General features: G+C 38.0%; 1 protein-coding gene across 4 annotated transcripts in view; it reads right to left on the bottom strand.

Moving 5' to 3' along the window:
* Positions 1-19,019, bottom strand: part of cyth1a (cytohesin 1a) — a 63,079-nt gene that overhangs the window by 13,954 nt on the left and 30,106 nt on the right. For 3 of the 4 annotated variants that reach the window (XM_046865782.1, XM_046865780.1, XM_046865781.1), the window contains exons 2-6: positions 7,025-7,107; positions 4,734-4,798; positions 3,750-3,816; positions 3,550-3,668; positions 1,625-1,705 (exon numbers count right to left, since the gene is read on the bottom strand). In XM_046865782.1, coding sequence (XP_046721738.1) covers positions 1,625-1,705; positions 3,550-3,668; positions 3,750-3,816; positions 4,734-4,798; positions 7,025-7,107 — 415 coding nt within the window. Of the gene's footprint in view, positions 1-1,624; positions 1,706-3,549; positions 3,669-3,749; positions 3,817-4,733; positions 4,799-7,024; positions 7,108-14,798; positions 15,062-19,019 lie in introns of those variants that run through there. The other variant, XM_046865783.1, reaches the window with a different exon arrangement.

Below are 19,019 nucleotides of genomic sequence, written 5' to 3'. Positions count from 1 at the left end.
ATTTTTGAGGATTAATTTTATTTGAGGATTTAATTTGAACAACAACCATGTTCTCAATGAACACAAAAAACTCATTAATATCAAAGCTGAATATTTTTGGAAGTAGTTTTTAGTTTTAGCTATTTTAGGGGGATATCTGTGTGTGCAGGTGACTATTACTGTGCATAATTATTAGGCAACTTAACAAAAAACAAATTCATACCCATTTCAATTATTTATTTTTACCAGTGAAACCAATATAACATCTCAACATTCACAAATATACATTTCTGACATTCAAAACCAAACAAAACAAATCAGTGACCAATATAGCCACCTTTCTTTGCAAGGACACTCAAAAGCCTGCCATCCATGGATTCTGTCAGTGTTTTGATCTGTTCACCATCAACATTGCGTGCAGCAGCAACCACAGCCTCCCAGACACTGTTCAGAGAGGTGTACTGTTTTCCTCCTTGTAAATCGCACATTTGATGATGGACCACAGGTTCTCAATGGGGTTCAGATCAGGTGAACAAGGAGGCCATATCATTAGATTTTCTTCTTTTATACCCTTTCTTGCCAGCCACGCTGTGGAGTACTTGGACGTGTGTGATGGAGCATTGTCCTGCATGAAAATCATGTTTTTCTTGAAGGATGCAGACTTCTTCCTGTACCACTGCTTGAAGAAGGTGTCTTCCAGAAACTGGCAGTAGGACTGGGAGTTCAGCTTGACTCCATCCTCAACCCGAAAAGGCCCCACAAGCTCATCTTTGATGATACCAGCCCAAACCAGTACTCCACCTCCACCTTGCTGGCGCCTGAGTCGGACTGGAGCTCTCTGCCCTTTACCAATCCAGCCACGGGCCCATCCATCTGGCCCATCAAGACTCACTCTCATTTCATCAGTCCATAAAACCTTAGAAAATCAGTCTTGAGATATTTCTTGGCCCAGTCTTGACGCTTTCAGCTTGTGTGTCTTGTTCAGTGGTGGTCGACTTTCTGCCTTTCTTACCTTGGCCATGTCTCTGAGTATTGCACACCTTGTGCTTTTGGGCACTCCAGTGATGTTGCAGCTCTGAAATATGGCCAAACTGGTGGCAAGTGGCATCTTGGCAGCTGCACGCTTGACTTTTCTCAGTTCACGGGCAGTTATTTTGCGCCTTGGTTTTTCCACACGCTTCTTGCGACCCTGTCGACTATTTTGAATGAAACGCTTGATTGTTCGATGATCACGCTCAGAAGCTTGGCTATTTTAAGACTGCTGCATCCCTCTGCAATATATCTCACTATTTTTGACTTTTCTGAGCCTGTCAAGTCCTTCTTTTGACCCATTTTGCCAAAGGAAAGGAAGTTGCCTAATAATTATGCACACCTGATATAGGGTGTTGATGTCATTAGACCACACCCCTTCTCATTACAGAGATGCACATCACCTAATATGCTTAATTGGTAGTAGGCTTTCCAGCCTATACAGCTTGGAGTAAGACAACATGCATAACGAGGATGATGTGGTCAAAATACTCATTTGCCTAATAATTCTGCACTCCCTGTATATATATATATATATATATATATATATATATATATATATATATATATATATATATATATATATATATATTTAAGGGCAGGGTGTTTGCTTTACCTGAGAGCTTGAACAAGGTTCAGATCTGTGAACTCGTGCAACTCCACAAACGCATGCAGCACCTTGAGGTTCAACTCATCCCTGCAGATAAAAAAAAAAAAAAGTAGACACAAATTAGCACAACCTAAATACCAAGCTATATATACCAACCTATATTACCAAGCTACAGTATCAGAATTAAACACCAAAATTTATATTACCTACATTACCAATTATTCTTCAGCATGTCACATGACCATGCCACATTTCCTGCTTATCATTTACATCTGTTTTGTTTTGCCCCCAACCTTAAGGTCTAGAAGCTGAAAGCTGCTTTTTTCATCCTTGCTCATAGTCTGCTTTACCTTATATATCCATTGTGTATGCCTTAAGGTTTATAAACACAGCCATACCAAATTAAAGCAAAGCTATTAAAGAACAAATGGCATTCAATTAAATCTTTCCTTTTATTCTGGACTCGTTCCCAGGCACACAAGCTGACACGACCAGTCGCACAACAAAAGTAAATAAAACCGCTCCAGGCCTATGAATGTTTGTATATCAATAACACTAATAACCCTTTCCCTAGATTAATATGACAAATAAACCTAGATGGTTCAAGTTGGAGACGCTGAGGCAACTTAACTAGCTACTACAATCCTTCTTGTGTTATGACCTCAGAAGTGACATTCACTTGGGCCTCCAATTAGTCTTCAGTCTGGTAAAACCTCCACAAGCTTAAAGTCAATTCTCACCTTAACAGTGCTCCCGTAAAAAAACACTGCTATTCAAAATGCAACCAGGCAATTGCATGCACATGTTCCTTTTATCAAAAGCATGACATCACATTTGACCTGTGCTAATACTCAGGCAGTGATATCCCCCAAGGGATTTGTGGGAAGCCACAATAGAGCTTTCTCTGACCCTTCTGCCTTTCTTTTCACTAGAACCAATCTCAAATATTAAGTAATGCCACCCTCCCATCTCACCACCCATCCGTCCCTGATAGATTAGCTATGAAATGGAGATATCAGTGTGCTCTTTTACATACATCTCATTTAGACACACCCACACACTGTGGTCAGTAAAAGCAGCAGAGTCAGGCAAAAGAGAGAGATTAAAATGGAGGCGAGGAAGTGATAAACACACAGAGAGAGGAAGAGAGAACATGATAGAGTCTATAGTCAATACAGAATACTGCGTGTTGGCTTAAAGGAGATGGCTGGAAACTATGCGCCTACGCAGCATTCTGAGGTCATTTTTTTAAAACAAAGCAAAGTAAGAAAATAAAATCCAAATGTAGATGGGATTAATAGAGCAATCCACACCATCCGGTTCCCTCATTCTAAAATAAAGTATGAGAAATATACAGAAACACTCATTTGATCATGTGGAACTGAAACAACATTACACTTTAGCCAATTGCGGCCGGACCGAATGTTCAGGAACGTTAGGAATAGCATTTTAAACCATGTTTTTACTAACAAATTTGATAAAAATTTTTAAACATATTATTGTATTATTTATTTTAAGTGATAAATAAATGTCCATTATTTCACATTCTCTGTTGAGTGTGCATCAAAAAGGAACCAACTTACTGGCTGAGTTTTCCAACCAATCAGGAAGTGAGAAAGGCTGTTGACTCAAATACTGGTTAAATACTGTACACTATTACGTTTATAAAGTGACAATGTCTAGATAAGTTCGCTGAAGTAACATTCTAAGTATATAACAAAGAAATGAGAGAAAAAAGTTTTTTAATAATACATTTAAAAAAAAATTCAAGTTTCCAACATCTGATCAGTTTGGCATAATGTGAAAGCCAAGTTCTAAAAGCACCACTCAGGAAGTTTATCATAACGTAGTTCTATCATAATATTGAACTCATATCATTGCATTAGCCATTTAAAACTAAAAATATGTATAATAAATACAAGCATACACACCTCTCTCCGAGGTAGTCCCCAATTGCTGTCTTGTTCAGGCCCTCGCCCTTGTAGAGGAACTGAGCAATGTCATCGCTGGTGTTCTTCAAAAGATCATTTTCAATCAGGAACTGAATCCCCTAAAAACCGAAAATTTCTTCATCAATAAACTGCATGCCCTTCACATGCCAATAAATCCTTTAATGATTCTAATTCATCACCTTCTTAGGGTCCATGTTGAACTTCTTGCGGCCCATTGCCACCTGCTTGTTCCTCTGCATGTTTTTCCTAATGAATAAATTAAAACAAAAGCAGAAAAAAGCAGGTTTACTATCAAAACATGGTTTCAATGGTGTCAAAAACATATTCAAAATTTTAAAGATGAAGCAAAGTTTTTTTTTAATCGTCTTGTACAAAGCTCAATGTTTTCTGTATATAAACATGCTAATTAAGTGCACTGTAGAATGTTACCCTTACTATCCCAAAGATGATGATATATTCAGCGGTTAATGATTAGATTCAATGCTGTGGATTGTCCACAAAAGCAGATTTTCTGAAAAGCAGTCTATCCGGTGTAATTTCTTATCAAGAATCATTACCTGAAAACAGCTATACCTCGAAATGTTGCAAAGCCCTGACACTGGAGACTCCTTCCAAAATATGCAAAGTTAAATCCTCCACACACAAAACTTCACATCAATGATCACACTTGTTTACATTTTGAATTGAAGCAGAGTCCCTGACACACAAGTTCCTGTGTAAGTTGTTCATATAAAATGATTCCATATAAAGCACCATTTTGTACAAACATTCAGGCGGAGACAAAATCCACTTGTAGAGCATTAGATCTAAAAAGTAAAAAAGACTTCCCATTAGCTAAAATGGCCAACTAATGGATTCTGAATGTGCTCAAAATCCACTACAGTGCATGTAGAGCTTTTAAAAAAAACCATCAGAGCTTTGCAAATGGTTGTTTTGTGAAGTTAGAATCGCCCTGCACTCATGCTGTCCTCTGGAGATTCCCTATTGTCTGTTTGGTGTAAATTATTCAAGGGGTTCCCATCAAAAGAGTGAGCTGATAAAAGATTTACAGTGCCGTAGACTGTACGGGAATTTGCCAACTCTGGAACATGTATAGAGGGCCACGCACACAGATTATTATTTTGATATTTAATTTAGTGGACAAGAAGGACTAAAAGTTTTACCTCTCCTCAGTGGAGCCCAGGTTCTCAATCTCGCTGGTCACCTCGGCTATCTCATCCTTTAAACGCTGTGAGGAAGACAAAAAAAAAAAGAGGTAAGTAAACAAGAAAAGATTATTTTAATGCTGTGGGACATCCTCTTATCACTAATGTAGATACACACACATTATCTTTTTACCAAAAAAAAAAAAAAAAAAACTGCTGAAGGGAAAAAAAGAAAAAAAAATTACATTTAAATATCATCTAATTACACCTTTTAACGTGCAAGTGCCTATGAATTAGTAGTAGTTACTGTAGAAACAATGCATTAGAGCAAGTGCATTAAACTAAACTTGGGATATCCTAGAGTAGTTTCTGTCTACTGTGATATTACATTTATTAGCAAACTTTAATAATTTTGTAATAAAATATATAGAAATATTGATGGCAGAAGCCCAAACATCAGCTCATCAGCATTAATGAAGATTATAATGAAGAATGTGTGGAGTCCATGATCCCAAAAACAAGCCAGTGTTGATATTTCTGTTTTTTTGAGTTCCACTAAACACTCTTTATGTCATGACACTGTCCAATGAAATCACAGAATAGATTACAAAATCAGCCACAAACAAGATGTCTCTCTTGTGGGAGAAATAAAAAAAACCCAACTGTATTATGATTCTCATTGTTATTGTCCAATGGTGTGACACAACTCAACACATTGTTGATTTGATTTAGATGCAGATGATTTGATTCGATCAAATACACAAATCAGCAGTTTAATTCAGTGATGGTTTAAGGAACATAATAATGTGTTTAAAGGATCGGCGCACAGTAGTGACTCCAAGATTCCCTAAGCTACTTTAAGTTTTATATGTTTTCATCCTGTCTGAATTCCTCCTATGGTCTCCAACACCAGGTTCCAGGTTCATCAACAATCATTACACTCTTCCTCTTCTGCTCCTGTGCTCTCCATCCCAGCCAAACCAGATCTGACCCAAATCAATTATGAACAACTGAAGCCCTTTCTCTCTGTCCTGGGTCATCTCCTTCAGATATAAATTACATTAATGTAAGGACAAATGACCAAGGGCTCCAGTCTGATGGGGGAATTAGATTACTCTTTCTAAGAGCTTCTTCTCTGAGCTTTATCTCATGCCACATGTCCTGTGTTAGTCTTTTTGCATTTCACAAAAAGACCTCCCCACTGACTGTGACAACACATAGATGTCCACTTAGATTTAAACACAATAGGTTTCTTCATTTTTTTTTTTACTTTTCGTCCTGATATTCGAAGCTTCTCTCCTCCTTGAACTGAAATTCACGAGTCGGAAAGGAAATCGCTGTTTGATTCGGCTTCATGTTTCCCAGACGTTAGAAATCACAACAAATTCCTCGGATGCTTGTGTCTGCAAACAAAAGCGAAGTGTTTGTAATGCCAGACCTTGACCTGCAGCCGCGGGGAGGAGGAGGAGTAGGAGTAGGAGAAGAGGATGGTGCACAGAGAGAGGGTGACTGAAAGAAACAACCATATAACCTTCTCCAACAGATTAAAAATAGGCTGGTCGGGGTGGACAATTTAAACTTATTCATCACTGGAATTACATTAACTGTAGAACTGTGGGATGCACCTTCACTTAATTGTGTCTGATCAGAGCAACTTTGTGTAATCAGTCTCCTGGATTCTTGTTCCTGTTACACCGACTCACTTCCTTGACATTTTGAAAGCTGCATCTCTGCACTTTACTGTCATTACTGGCAAAACCGGTGTTAAGTAGCTGTTAGTAACTGGCAAGGCAGCTGGTTAAATCTAGTATGTTTGACAGCCTTCAAATGAATGTCTGACGTTTACATTACTAGCACAGTTACTAGTGACATTACTAACAAAACTACCAGCAAAAAAAAGGACGGGTTTTGCCATTTTCGCCTAACAACAGAGATTCTTTGCCCGGCTCACGATTTTTAAGGCGATCATCAATGTAATTTGAATAAAAAAAATCCAACATTTTAGACTCGAATGGCAAGCTATGGATTTCAAGCACGCCGCTGTGGCATTTTAAGGAAAATATAAGCTTTGTTTAAAATGTAAAAAAAAAATCTGGACAGATTAAAGGAATCATAGCGAAGAATTCCCAATGGTGATCAGCAAGTAGATAACTGGCATTCTGTCACCATTAAAATGAAAAAAAAAACGGTAGGATCATCTATACTGAACAAACATTCATTTTTAAACTACGAACTATTATATGCTGCATTCTAATAAACACATGTTCAGCGACTATATGTCATGGTTAATTTCGAATAAACTCTGGTACCTGAATGTCCTCCAGCAGCTCCTGCTTGCGCCGCCGGATGTTCTCCAGCTCCTGCTGCTCCTCAGGTGTGAGGTCGTCGGGCACTAAAAGAAAAAGGGAAAAAAATCAAGATCATCAATGCAAAAGCCAAATTAAGGCATATTGAGACATAACAGATCACCGATATCATGTTAGTATTGACTGGTGATAAAAGGCTGCTTGTTGTCAGCTGCTTTCCTACTCTATGGTAATGATCTTTCTTTTGCGAACTGGATTTAAAAATTCTATTAACTAACATTAAATCCAGTAATAATCAGTCCAGGATCCAGTAATCCTTTTCAAGCAAACTACCTAGTCTCCCTATTATAGGATACCGAGTGTAAGCAGTGCAGAGAATGACTGCAAATAATAACAATCATTTCACTTTGGAAAAGGTAAGATAAAAAAAATATATTATATAAAAAAAATATATATAATATATAAAATATAAGCAGTTCATTTTAACTCTTAATGGTGTACTGTATTGATTTGTTCACAACATGTCAGCAGTTTGCCTTTAGGCAAATCTCCAGCAGCTGGAATTTTATCCAACTTATGTACAAAAAAATGGCCCTGTGTAGTAAGAAACAGCAGATTAAATGTTTTTGTGTATCGGTTTTTCATTGAAATTTGCCTGGCAGATTAGGAAGTTGATATTATTGTCATCTGTGTTTGCAGTTTTCTCCCTACTGAAATTGAGTGCGATTAGTTTTTTGTGTGTTTTTTTTTCACATCTTATCAAATGCTGATCTTTGAACAATACTGTCAGAATAGTTTACATACACGTCTTCTCACGTTTAAACATTTCCTCACATCAAAATAAAGAAGCTACAGCTTTATATACAATAACACCATTAAAGTGAAAAAATAATAAACAATTTTTTGACGTTTTCAAACACTGTTTTCTACAAAATGCCGCACTTAAAGGGGTTTCCTACATTTTGTTATAATTAGTCCTACTTTTATAATTCGGTTACATTCATGATGTTATAATTTGTCCATCCTCCATGTGGACGTCATTTTAAACATTTTAAGATCACATTTTCAGGGTTGTTCCTTTTTCTTCTAATCTGGAAAGCTACATCGCTGCAAGATAGTCAAAAATAATAAGTAAACTCACATATTAGACGTCACAACAGACAAACAGGGTGAATATAGCCGTGCATAAAGTGAAAATATCTGTCTCAGCTACTATATTATATGAGTTGGCCCTTTCAGTGCCCCCTCACAGTCCACCATGACCCTATTTCCTCTCATCATAGTTACCCAAGGGGTCAAAGGTACATCCATGTGCTCAGGTCATGGCTTAGAGGAAATAACTGTGTAAGGATTGCTGAGAGTTGTGGGGGTGGAGGAGGACGATCTCCTTAATGTACTCATTCCCTAATATTTCATCTCTTACTCTCTGTCTCCCACAGGGAAGTTCTCTCACCCACCCACTCACTGAAACCCTCTCCACTATTCATAATTCATCATGTAACACGCTGCCTTGTTCCCACAGTCACTGTTCAGCTAGAAACGCATGTATGATGTATTGGAAAAGGGTCCTGGAAGCCATATTGCGTTCATGAGTTATATCTCAGTTGTGTAAAGACAGAAAAAAAGACATACTTCTGTCTTGTAACCTGATATGACTTGCTTAGTTCTATTCAACATTCATATAATTCCCTTCAAAAAAAACCCTTTTCCTGTTTCGTTAGTCATCCTTTCGGGAATTCTTAAACACTCCCTTTCTCGCTGTATGGCTTAAAAATGCACTTAAGATGTTTAGACATATTTTGATCACATTCTCAGACTTCCATCCATTTTGCTACGTGACGGTGATGTATAATTTTTGGCTCTGCGATTATTAACAGACAGGGTTGCAAGTGTGTCGCTTAAGGAATGGTGCAGTGAAATGTTTCTAAAACGCATTCTGTAAAAGAAAATGCAAGAAGACAATAGTACAAGAATATTTCAAGCAAGCACAGGCCTCAAGCAATAACTGCACTCATTTGTAACGTGGCTCTCCAGAACAATGGTACAATGTCCTCCGCACAGTGAAACAGATGGAGTTATTATGCTCTCTGATCAGCTGATCGCGACTTTCACCTGCTCCCCCCCACCAGACTCGATCGACATGGACCGTTCCAGAGCTGCCTGTCCAACTCCCACGCTCATCGCAGCACACAACTGCTCCCTTTTGCTCAGACTACTGAAATCTTATAGTAATCAGACTGCAAAATGTGTTGCACCAGTCAATAATCATTTAATACAAATCAGCAACAAAGAAAGGAAGAAATGCATAGAATAAGCAATATGCTTCTAGAATTACCAAATGAAGCTTTTTTTTTTTTATTTTTTTGCCAAACACACAAAGCCTAATGGAACAACCTAATGATATTCTACTATTGTCTACACAGTTTACAGCTGCAGATGAGTTTGCTTTTGGAAAACAGGAAGTAGTTGTGCCTCTCAGGAGGCGTGCACACCTTCTCAAACCACCACATATCCACCCACAGCATTCTTTAGATTCCACAGTGGCAGGGATGGCCCACAGGCTGGACCATGAATAAAGAAAGACGTCCTGTGGCTGGGCCCCTGCATATGCTCTTTTGGCGTCGTCGCCTACAGACATTCATGAGGAAATGGCACTCGTTTTGTTTATTCGGTCAGGCACAAGAGCTGCACATCAGATCGAACAACCAGTTTAAGATCATTTGTGGCTCAAATGAAGTTCTTAGGTAAATGATGACCAGCACGTTTCCAGAAAAGGTCAATGTTACCTCCTCATACATTTCAAGTACCAGGGATTCAAGAGAGATTATGAGTGGACACATCTGTAATCCAGAACAAGCAGATTTTGTGTCCAGGCTATTAGACTTGAACGAAAATAAAAATTTAAACCACTGCAAAATAAAAGGTGTCATTTGGTACATTTAAACATAACATACTTCATGGTGTTGTAACACACCTCAATGCTGTAGTTACCGCCCAGGCTTCTGAATCCTACACATAGTACAATATATGACTAAATCTGCTCTATAATGACTAGTGATCTGTTCAGAATCAGAAACATGGTGGTATTTTTATGGTTGATTACACAGTCACCCTCTCCCTGAGAATTTAGTTTGTTTCCATAGTCTTTATTAATGCACCACATTATCTACAATATCTAGTGTTTTTTCTTATTTTTGCCATTACATCATAAACTACCAATTTTAGCCTTATCATTTAGGTTTCCAGGCAACCAATCTATGAATTGTCCAGTGAGCCTGCTGATGAATTTATCCATCTCTTTATAAATGTATGCTGCATTGACTCCCAGGAATATTGTTGTTGTCAGAAATGTGAAAGCCATTTACTTTCTCAGTTTGATAATAATGCCCATAATTTCTTAGAAGTGATGAATTATGTTCATGTTTGATGGAAATCCCCAACAAATGGGACACTTTATCTTAAAAGACCTCTTTCTGTTTCAGTGTGCAACACTGACAGTTTCTGAACGCCATGTTGCTAACCACAAGCAACAAATTGTCGCATAGAACTGCAGATATAATCTGTGATTACAGACATAAACCTAAAAACGAACGCCTTTTTTCGATGCATTTTAGAAGCTTTTAAACCTTGTAAGTATGATTGACCTCAAACTCGCACTGCCCTACTGACCACAAAAGAAACTGAAGCAGACCTGAAACTGAGCATCAGACGTCATAGAGGGACTGCCCACAAATTTTCATGTAAAGCACCCAATTCTCAAAACATTGGGGTTTTTCCAAAAATCTTTTATTATACACACACACACACACACACACACACACACACACACACACACACACACACACACACACACAGAGCATGTGTAGGCTTTGCAACAGGCAAGCACATCCTTTCTGTCAGGCTGCTGCCTATCGGCGATCAATGATACCGTGATGTATAAAGCTTGACTTCCTAAATAGTAAAAGTAGACATCACAATTTTTTTTTATATAAATCTAAAGAAAAAAACAATGGTTTGAGGATCGGGTCACAAACGAAAAAAGGAAATTGGAGTACGTCCATTTTGGAGTAATGTTTTTGAAACCAGTTTAGTGACCAAAAATGTCAATAAGCTTTCAACTGTGTGATCATCCACTATCTCTTAGGCCAGTGACCAAGAGTTAACATCTCTGCTCCATCTCAGACATGACCATTATGGTTTAAGTGATATGGTGTCTTCTCTGAAGCTTCCCTTTCCCTAGAGATCCCACCGTTATTGAACGGTCTGAACAATGTGCACATTAAGGCCCTTGTCTGTATAGTACAGTATAGATTATTCACCCAGAGAAGACGCTTTAGCAGTATGGAGGAATATTATTCGATGCTTAGTCAGATCATTGTAGAAAGTGGTTGGTCCTGTGATGTCATTCATGGAATGCTGTATTGACAAGAAAGCCTAATATTAGGTTGGAACAAAGTTAATATTTTTTGAAAGGCGTTAATAATTTTTATTTATTTTTTAATACTTTAGCGATACACTAATCAAACGCTCCCTCCTAACATCTTATGACGGAAATGACCATTGAAATTTCAAGATACAGTTTAACCCGGGTGTACGAGTTCCTTGTAGTACGAGCGGAAATATCTTTGTAGGAGTACGAGAAGTTTTTGGGAAGACAAGCTTTTTTTTTTTTTTTTTTTTTTATGCGTTTGGTTTCAGTCATGGATTCTGTTCATCGCTCGTCACCTCCGTCTCCACGCTTCATGCTCAGTCACTTCATAGACATTGTTCTGAGTGCGTTCTCGTCGTTCTTTAGTGTAAATATTGTGCTTTTTGTCTGGTTTTCAGTGCATTTTACTTTAAGGATCTAAATAAAAAAAGACCTATTTATGATTTTCTTCTTGATCCATACAATCTAACCAGCCATCTGCCCATTCCGATATCCTCAGCTTCCGCCAAGTCTGACCCCTTCCACCTCCTCCTCTACTGATCTGACTGAAAGCTTCTAAATTTCAGCTCTCTACTTTGGAGAGGGCAAAATGCAGACACATCTGCCCAGCTAATGACATTTAAAACCAGCCTCATCCATCAATCCAACTTAAACCTCAGCCTTGGAGGAGCTGAAAGCTACTGGACTACAGTGAGATTTTTCTCAGCTTGTTGGCAAAGTCGTCTTTGTATTATCGGTTTCACACAGAGAAACAAAAAGACACATAATGAGCAGCTTTGAGATACCACGTTTTTACACTTTACCATAGCTTAAAAACTACTTTTTAATCAGCGGCATGAGTCCGCACCAGCATTGTATTTTGTACTCTGTAATACCTGAAACAGTGCTGCTTACTAAACCACCTTCTGCTATTACGTCCTTAGAAAATGGCAGCACAGTAACACATCATAAAGCCACACTATAATTATTTTTCATCCTTTTTTTTCATGTTCGGACAGATCGACACTACTCAGAAGATGCCTTCAACTTTTAAATGGTGAGAAGAGAGACCCCTGCATCAGTTACGTGGCGTAGTACTTTACACGATCCTCAACTACGACCTCTCGCACTTGCGCTGACCTGAGCGCCAAACACACAAATGGTGACGGTTCAGCAGAAAACAAGGCCGTTGGGGACTCACCGGAGCCTGCCACGGAAAACAGAGCACACTGTTCGAACAGGAGAGGTGTGGGCCACACTGGCAGAGGAACAAACAAGCAGTAGGCAGATCACAGATAAGATGCACCCACACAACCTCCACTAGCATTATTGAACTCGGTCAGTTCTGGGAAAGAATGAAGACGAGATTGTCTTGTCATTCCAGTGTCCTCATTCAACTCCCCCGGACAACACATCCTACACGAAATAAAGTGCGCTTTAAAAAAAGAAAAAAAAAAAAGAAAAGAAAAAAGAAACGCTGCTTTGAGGGTGGAAAAATCCAGATTAAACAAATGTTTTAGTAAATGTAGTCAAGACTAGTAGAAATTTCAATTATTTAAATCTTACATCTGGGATATGGAGTTTCATTATGGAATCATACAGAGGCTTAGAGCCAATGATCGTCATCCTCATCATACACAGCGAATGCCGAATGAAATTTCGCTCACTGATCCAAATTTCATCCACCTGCTTAGTGAAGGACTAGAAGTGATTAAGTACTTAACTCCAAACTCCAAACAACCCCAGAAATCTGGGTCTCTATGTAAATCTGTGTGAACCTAGTCCAGCTCACTGAGTCTGGCTACAGCTAGTCTCATTTTACAGGCCAGCTATAAACCTGAGCTTTATTACCCCAACTGGACCACATGGAATCAAAATCAATCGTGTGCACACACACACACACACACACACACACACACACACACACACACCCTTCACCTGAACCACTAAACCCTGTGTACATACTGAAATGCGGTATTGTTTCAGGGCTTAAGATTGTGATTCGGAAATATATGAAGGATAAACATGTGCTTCTCAACCTTGTGACCTTTCCCTAATTCAAAGAAAACTGCTGTCAGTATTAATGTTTCATCACTGGACACATTTTAGAAGAAATCAGGTGCTTCTACAACTATATTTGCTCCTAGATAGAACAATATGCTGGAAACTTTTCTGTAAAAAAAAAAAATAATAATAATAAAAAAATAAAAACCTTTGACCTTAAAAATCTAAAATCTTTTTACAGATACAACTAAGAAACACTATCGGTAGCTCTGCAAACATCTTGTATCAACTTTGCCTACAAGCTCTATTCACAACTCTGGTCACAAGTAAGACACTGTAATAAAGAAATCACAACGTTTCGTCTATTCTGGAATCAGTGGAAAACGCATGGACATCTCCATGCACAGCTTTCACTATCAATAATCTATCTAGCTAACTTTAGAGAATATTGGTGAATATCCCTCAAAACAGCTGTACTTCATAGATTATAGAAGTAATTATGGCTATATGTTGACTGATTTAAGGCAAATACTAACATACAGTACACGGTGTAATGCTTCATGCTGTGATCAGCAATGTTGAAATGACAACATGCGCTAAAATGGAAATGCCAGAGTTAGAATTATGAATTGTGCTAGTTTAGTTAGTTAGCTAGTTAGAAATCAGAAAGGCTGAGAGGTAAGCTTTAATTAAAAACAGCATTAGCCTTGCTTAGTAACTATTCTACGGGTTAACCCCGCCCAATGTAGGGCTTTTAGCGTGGAAGATATTTAACGTATTTTTGAAATAATAAAAGAATAAAAATAAAAATTGTTTTGCTCATTTGACTTGAGTGCTTCTTGAACATTAAATGAAGCACTTTGCCGATTCAGCTTGACCGCTGTCTACGAGGCAGTTTTATCTAGAAAAGTATGTACTGTTCTCAATGTGCTAACTCTAACATTTTCTATTTGCTCACACTATTGCCACTCATCAAGTCAACAACCTCGGAATCAATAATTGCCTGATTCTGTAAAAAAAAAATCAGTTCAGCAGTTCTGAACCAGCTGATGCCTTTATTGATCTCTACACGTGTTTCAGGTGAGGTGAACATCCAATCAGGACACAGGTCGTTTACACACAGGCGTCTTAAAGACACAGTAACCGATTCAGGACGTTTAGTTCGGAAGGATAACGAAAGGTTAGAAAACCGGTCTGGTACAAATTAATGGTGACAGTTTATGTACACAAAGCCATGTTGCAAGTGGACCATAAAAACAATGTACAATAGACGACCTTTAACAGAAGGTGCTTTTCCAATATATGAATATTTACAGCACTTTATATGTTGCCAGATATTCAAGAGAGAAATGCCATAAAACTGACCTGGGAATCCTGGGGAGAAAAAATATTTTCCCCACTGATCTTCAGTCAATCTTGAGGTACTGTGTAAATCTACTCGATTTTGGTCAGTGATGAGAAGTATAACTATATAAAACACAGATACATCCCTTCAATAGTCCATAGGACCAGCCGCAGTAAAAAAATTAATATCCTTTAGTAGCACGCTCGATCCAAAATTGATCAGAATTTATGGTAATAAAAAAAGGAGAAAGCGAGAGAGACGTAGAGCGAGGCTTATATCCAAACTGTCACTTATCAAGTATACTGCTGTAGTCCATCTGGACATCCCTCTCTCTGTTACTCTCCCTGCCTCGCTCTTCCTCCCTCCCTCCCTCCCTCCCTCCCTATCCATCGTTGAGACATGACAGTCACTAACACTGAAGCTCCACCCAGTGGACACTCTCTGCCCTTTTTCTCAACATCCACACTGGACTTCGATTTAAAAATGGAAATGTATAGTAGTGTGGTTTAGTTGCTGCCTCGTTATCATAATATTTGCTCATAAACGACAGCAAAACAACATATTCATTTAACAAAATGTCTACCAAAAATATTTGGATCAATAAAAAGCAAATATATAAGACTGAATACATACAAACCTAAAATACAAAAACTAACATTTGAAAGATTCAGTACAAAATTGTAACATTAAACCAGAAGCTTCTATTCAGTTTGTAATAAAAATAATAATAAAAAATTATAATAATAATAATACCTAAATATATCACAGTACAAAACAGTACAAATCTGAAGCTAAGAGGTTTCAGGAAAAAACTATTAACAAACTGCTAGTTCACTGCTGTAAAGGCTTCGCAGAAATAAGAGGAAAACCTGTGAGCTTTAATTGAGAACTGGGAAAGAAAACAAAAAACAAGAGAGAAAAGAGAGTGTTAAAGAGAAAATAAAGATTAGATAGTCGAAAGGGTCGCTTTACTTGTAGCAGCAATAGAGGAAATGGCTCACTCGGATTAGTGAGTCAGATTAGACATTCCTCAGCAATTTCCCTTGGGATTACAATTTAAAAAATTCTATTTGTCTGTCTGTCCATCCTTCCAGCCTGCCCTCTCTTCTCTTACACACGTGCATATACACGAAGTGACACTAGAATCCCTCAGGTGAATGAGGCATCCATCAGTTACTCATACAGAGTAAATAGTGACTCAGTGAGATCTGTGACAGACGTTACTTCACTGCGAGGTCAGCGAATCATCACGCAGTTCCAAAAGATGACAAAACTCTTATCCGTTCTCTTTAAGTGGCCTCAATTTATTCCTAGGGTATATGTAGAGTTTATAGTGAAGATATGTTGAGAGAGAGAGAGAGAGAGAGAGAGAGAGAGAGAGAGAGAGAGAAAGTTCCTGTTATCTCATACTCTAAAGCAGTGATAAACACTTCTTCCCCTCCCACCAGCATCAGGAGACTTTTTCCCTCTCTATCTCTTTGTAAAAAAAAAAACTAAACAAAAAATACAAATAAAAAGCATTTCATTTAACAGAGAAGGAGGAAACGGTAAAAATCCTTTGTCCTGAAAAAGTTCCCATGCTGGGAAACTCTAGGTTTGTTTAGAGTTACAATAACGTAGTATAACGTTCATGAAACAAGTTGGTTCCTGTTATCAGTTAAAAACAGTCGCTCCCCAACCACACTCTCATTTCTCCTGAAGATAAAAACCCCCCATCATGTTCCTGAGAAACTGCAACGCAGCCCATACTGAAAACCTTCTCCTTTTACAAAACAAAGATTTTTTAAAAAGCTTCCAGAAATGTGTAATAAAAGTGTCCTATTATAAAATTTCATTTTATCAATGTTTACATCACAAGTCCACCTGTAAGCCATTGGTACAGAAATGATGACGTATTCAAACACTAGTCAAGTCAAGTTTATTTCTATAGCGCTTTTCACAACCGACTTTGTCTCAAAGCAGCTTTACAGAAATCAACAGTTAAGCTGAATGGTGTGTATTTATCCCTGATGAGCAGCCGTGGTGACTGTGGCAAGAAAAAACTCCCTCAGATGTTATGAAGAAGAAACCTTGAGAGGACCCAGATTTAAAAGAGGAACCATCCTCATTTGGGTGACATCAAGAGTGTGATCATAACCACAAACACTACACTATTAACAATTTCTGAATTTTTGAGAATTGATAGAAACTGCATTACATATATTACTTTGTTAAGATTAGAGGGAGAATTTGTGCTTCTGTAATAAATTAAAAAGAATAAAAAGAAATTGTTTGTGGAAATTATTTTAGCCAAAACTGTGTTATAATTTGAAGAAATACAGCGTTACACTATTACAATTCGGAAGAATATTTACCAATAATCTGATTGTGTCCTAAAATAAAAAGTTGAACCATTGCTGTGATATGAAGTTTGATCAGTGTGTGAAAGGAGGTTGGACAGACTGGGCTTCTCTAAAGCAAACAGATCGAGATTTGCAGCGTAAACATCCTGCAACGTGTGAGCAGAGGAAAGCCCTGGAAAGAATCAATCAAACCAGACAGTACATCTAAAGAACCAGAGCAGAGCTATGCTCTATGAATCAAACGTTGTTCCCGAGTTGCAGGTGCATGGTCTCTACTGTTTTTTCAGTCAGATGTTGGAAATTTCAAGTATATTTGGAAGCAGCATTAATCAGGAAGCTTCGCTGCAGGGAGGTGGGTCTACCTGCCTGTCAATTATTCGAAGAGGTCTAATTCCCCCCATATCACTTATAGCAGGATTTTCTTTTTCATAGCTTATCACTGTTTTAAAAGCAGACACAATTAACCGCAAATTTCAGTGTCTGAACACTGCTTATTGACTACCGTTACACACCCCTAGTGGAGACATAAAGAGATTACACACTGCGTAAAAAATGTATTATAACACTTTCAGAATTATAAAGAAGTACGCAGAATCTTGATAAAATGCTGACACCTAAGCATAAAAGTGGAATTAGCCTGTACATTCCTTTAACACACTAAACCTCTATACATTCAGCTAGACCTCCCTTACCATACTGTACTTAGGCTTGATGGAAAAACCCTACACACATCCGCTACACATCCGATTAACCACCGGAAGCCACAGGCTCAGGTCATGTGACCAAGCCAGACACAGTAGGCTGTAAACATCTCAAACACATAAACAAACCTCAAACCCACACCCCTTTTTTTGTTTTTTCCACGCCTGGCATCAAAACTGCTGCCAACCCCCATGATCGCTTCACACAGTAGATTCTCTGCTGCCAGTTCCTGACCAGCTCAGAGCTCCATTCTGTGAGAGTTTAAAGTCCACACCCTGCCTGGGTGAAAGTCAGGTCTTGCAACATCCTGCTTAATTTTCAGTTTATAGTCTTCCTAGCCAGGGCTTTGGAGAAAGCGTTGTGATGAAAAACTTGTAACACTAAAGATTTATCACTTAATAAGTATAAAAGAATAAGCATTAACTAATAAGTGTAAGTACACAAATTAAACTAATTAGTACTTAAGTACATTCACAAACAAAATTATTCAGCATTAACAACAAAGTGCAATTAAAAATCTATTTTTGCAAGTTTGGCATTACAACAGTATTTGTGTGTCACATTGCAAAATGGATGGGGAAGGTTTTTCAAAAATAAAAAGAAACAAAAAATATATAAATAATTTAAAATAATTGTATTTCATTTGTATTTCATTTCAATATAATCTTTTGACGGGATAATAGCTATAGAGTTAAAACCTGAATATACAGTGGAACCTCGGGTTACGAACGCCCCGGCATACGTATAATTCAGGTTACGAATCGCAGTTCATAAAAAATGTTGCCTCTAGTTACGAGAAATTTTTAGGATACGAGCGCGCACGGAAAAATCGCAGGCAGGTTAGTTTTTACGTATCGCCACGTGCTCTCGCTGCGCCTCGCAGCACATACACATCCGCCGTCGCTCTAACAGTGTGGAATTACTGAACTTTAAATACTGTACGTATTCCTATCACCATGCCGCCAACAAAGTAGCCTGATGGAAAATCTCCTTCCAAACAATAACTCTCCCTCCTCCCGCTTCTACGGACGTCGTCTCCATCATGCATGCAGCGAGACTTCTTAAAGGTAAGGTACCATTTAAAGATTTATTTTTTATATGTTTATATGTTTTTATATGATACGATTTCAATATAACATGTTAAAAGTAAATAATATTAGTGAATATTGCCGTTATTTTTTTTTAGAAACACTTTTT

This window comes from Silurus meridionalis, chromosome 14 (genome assembly GCF_014805685.1).
Source record: "Silurus meridionalis isolate SWU-2019-XX chromosome 14, ASM1480568v1, whole genome shotgun sequence".
Classification (NCBI taxonomy): domain Eukaryota; kingdom Metazoa; phylum Chordata; class Actinopteri; order Siluriformes; family Siluridae; genus Silurus; species Silurus meridionalis.
The sequence above is the reverse complement of the archived record's forward strand: the minus strand, read 5'-3'. Positions and strand labels throughout refer to the sequence as shown.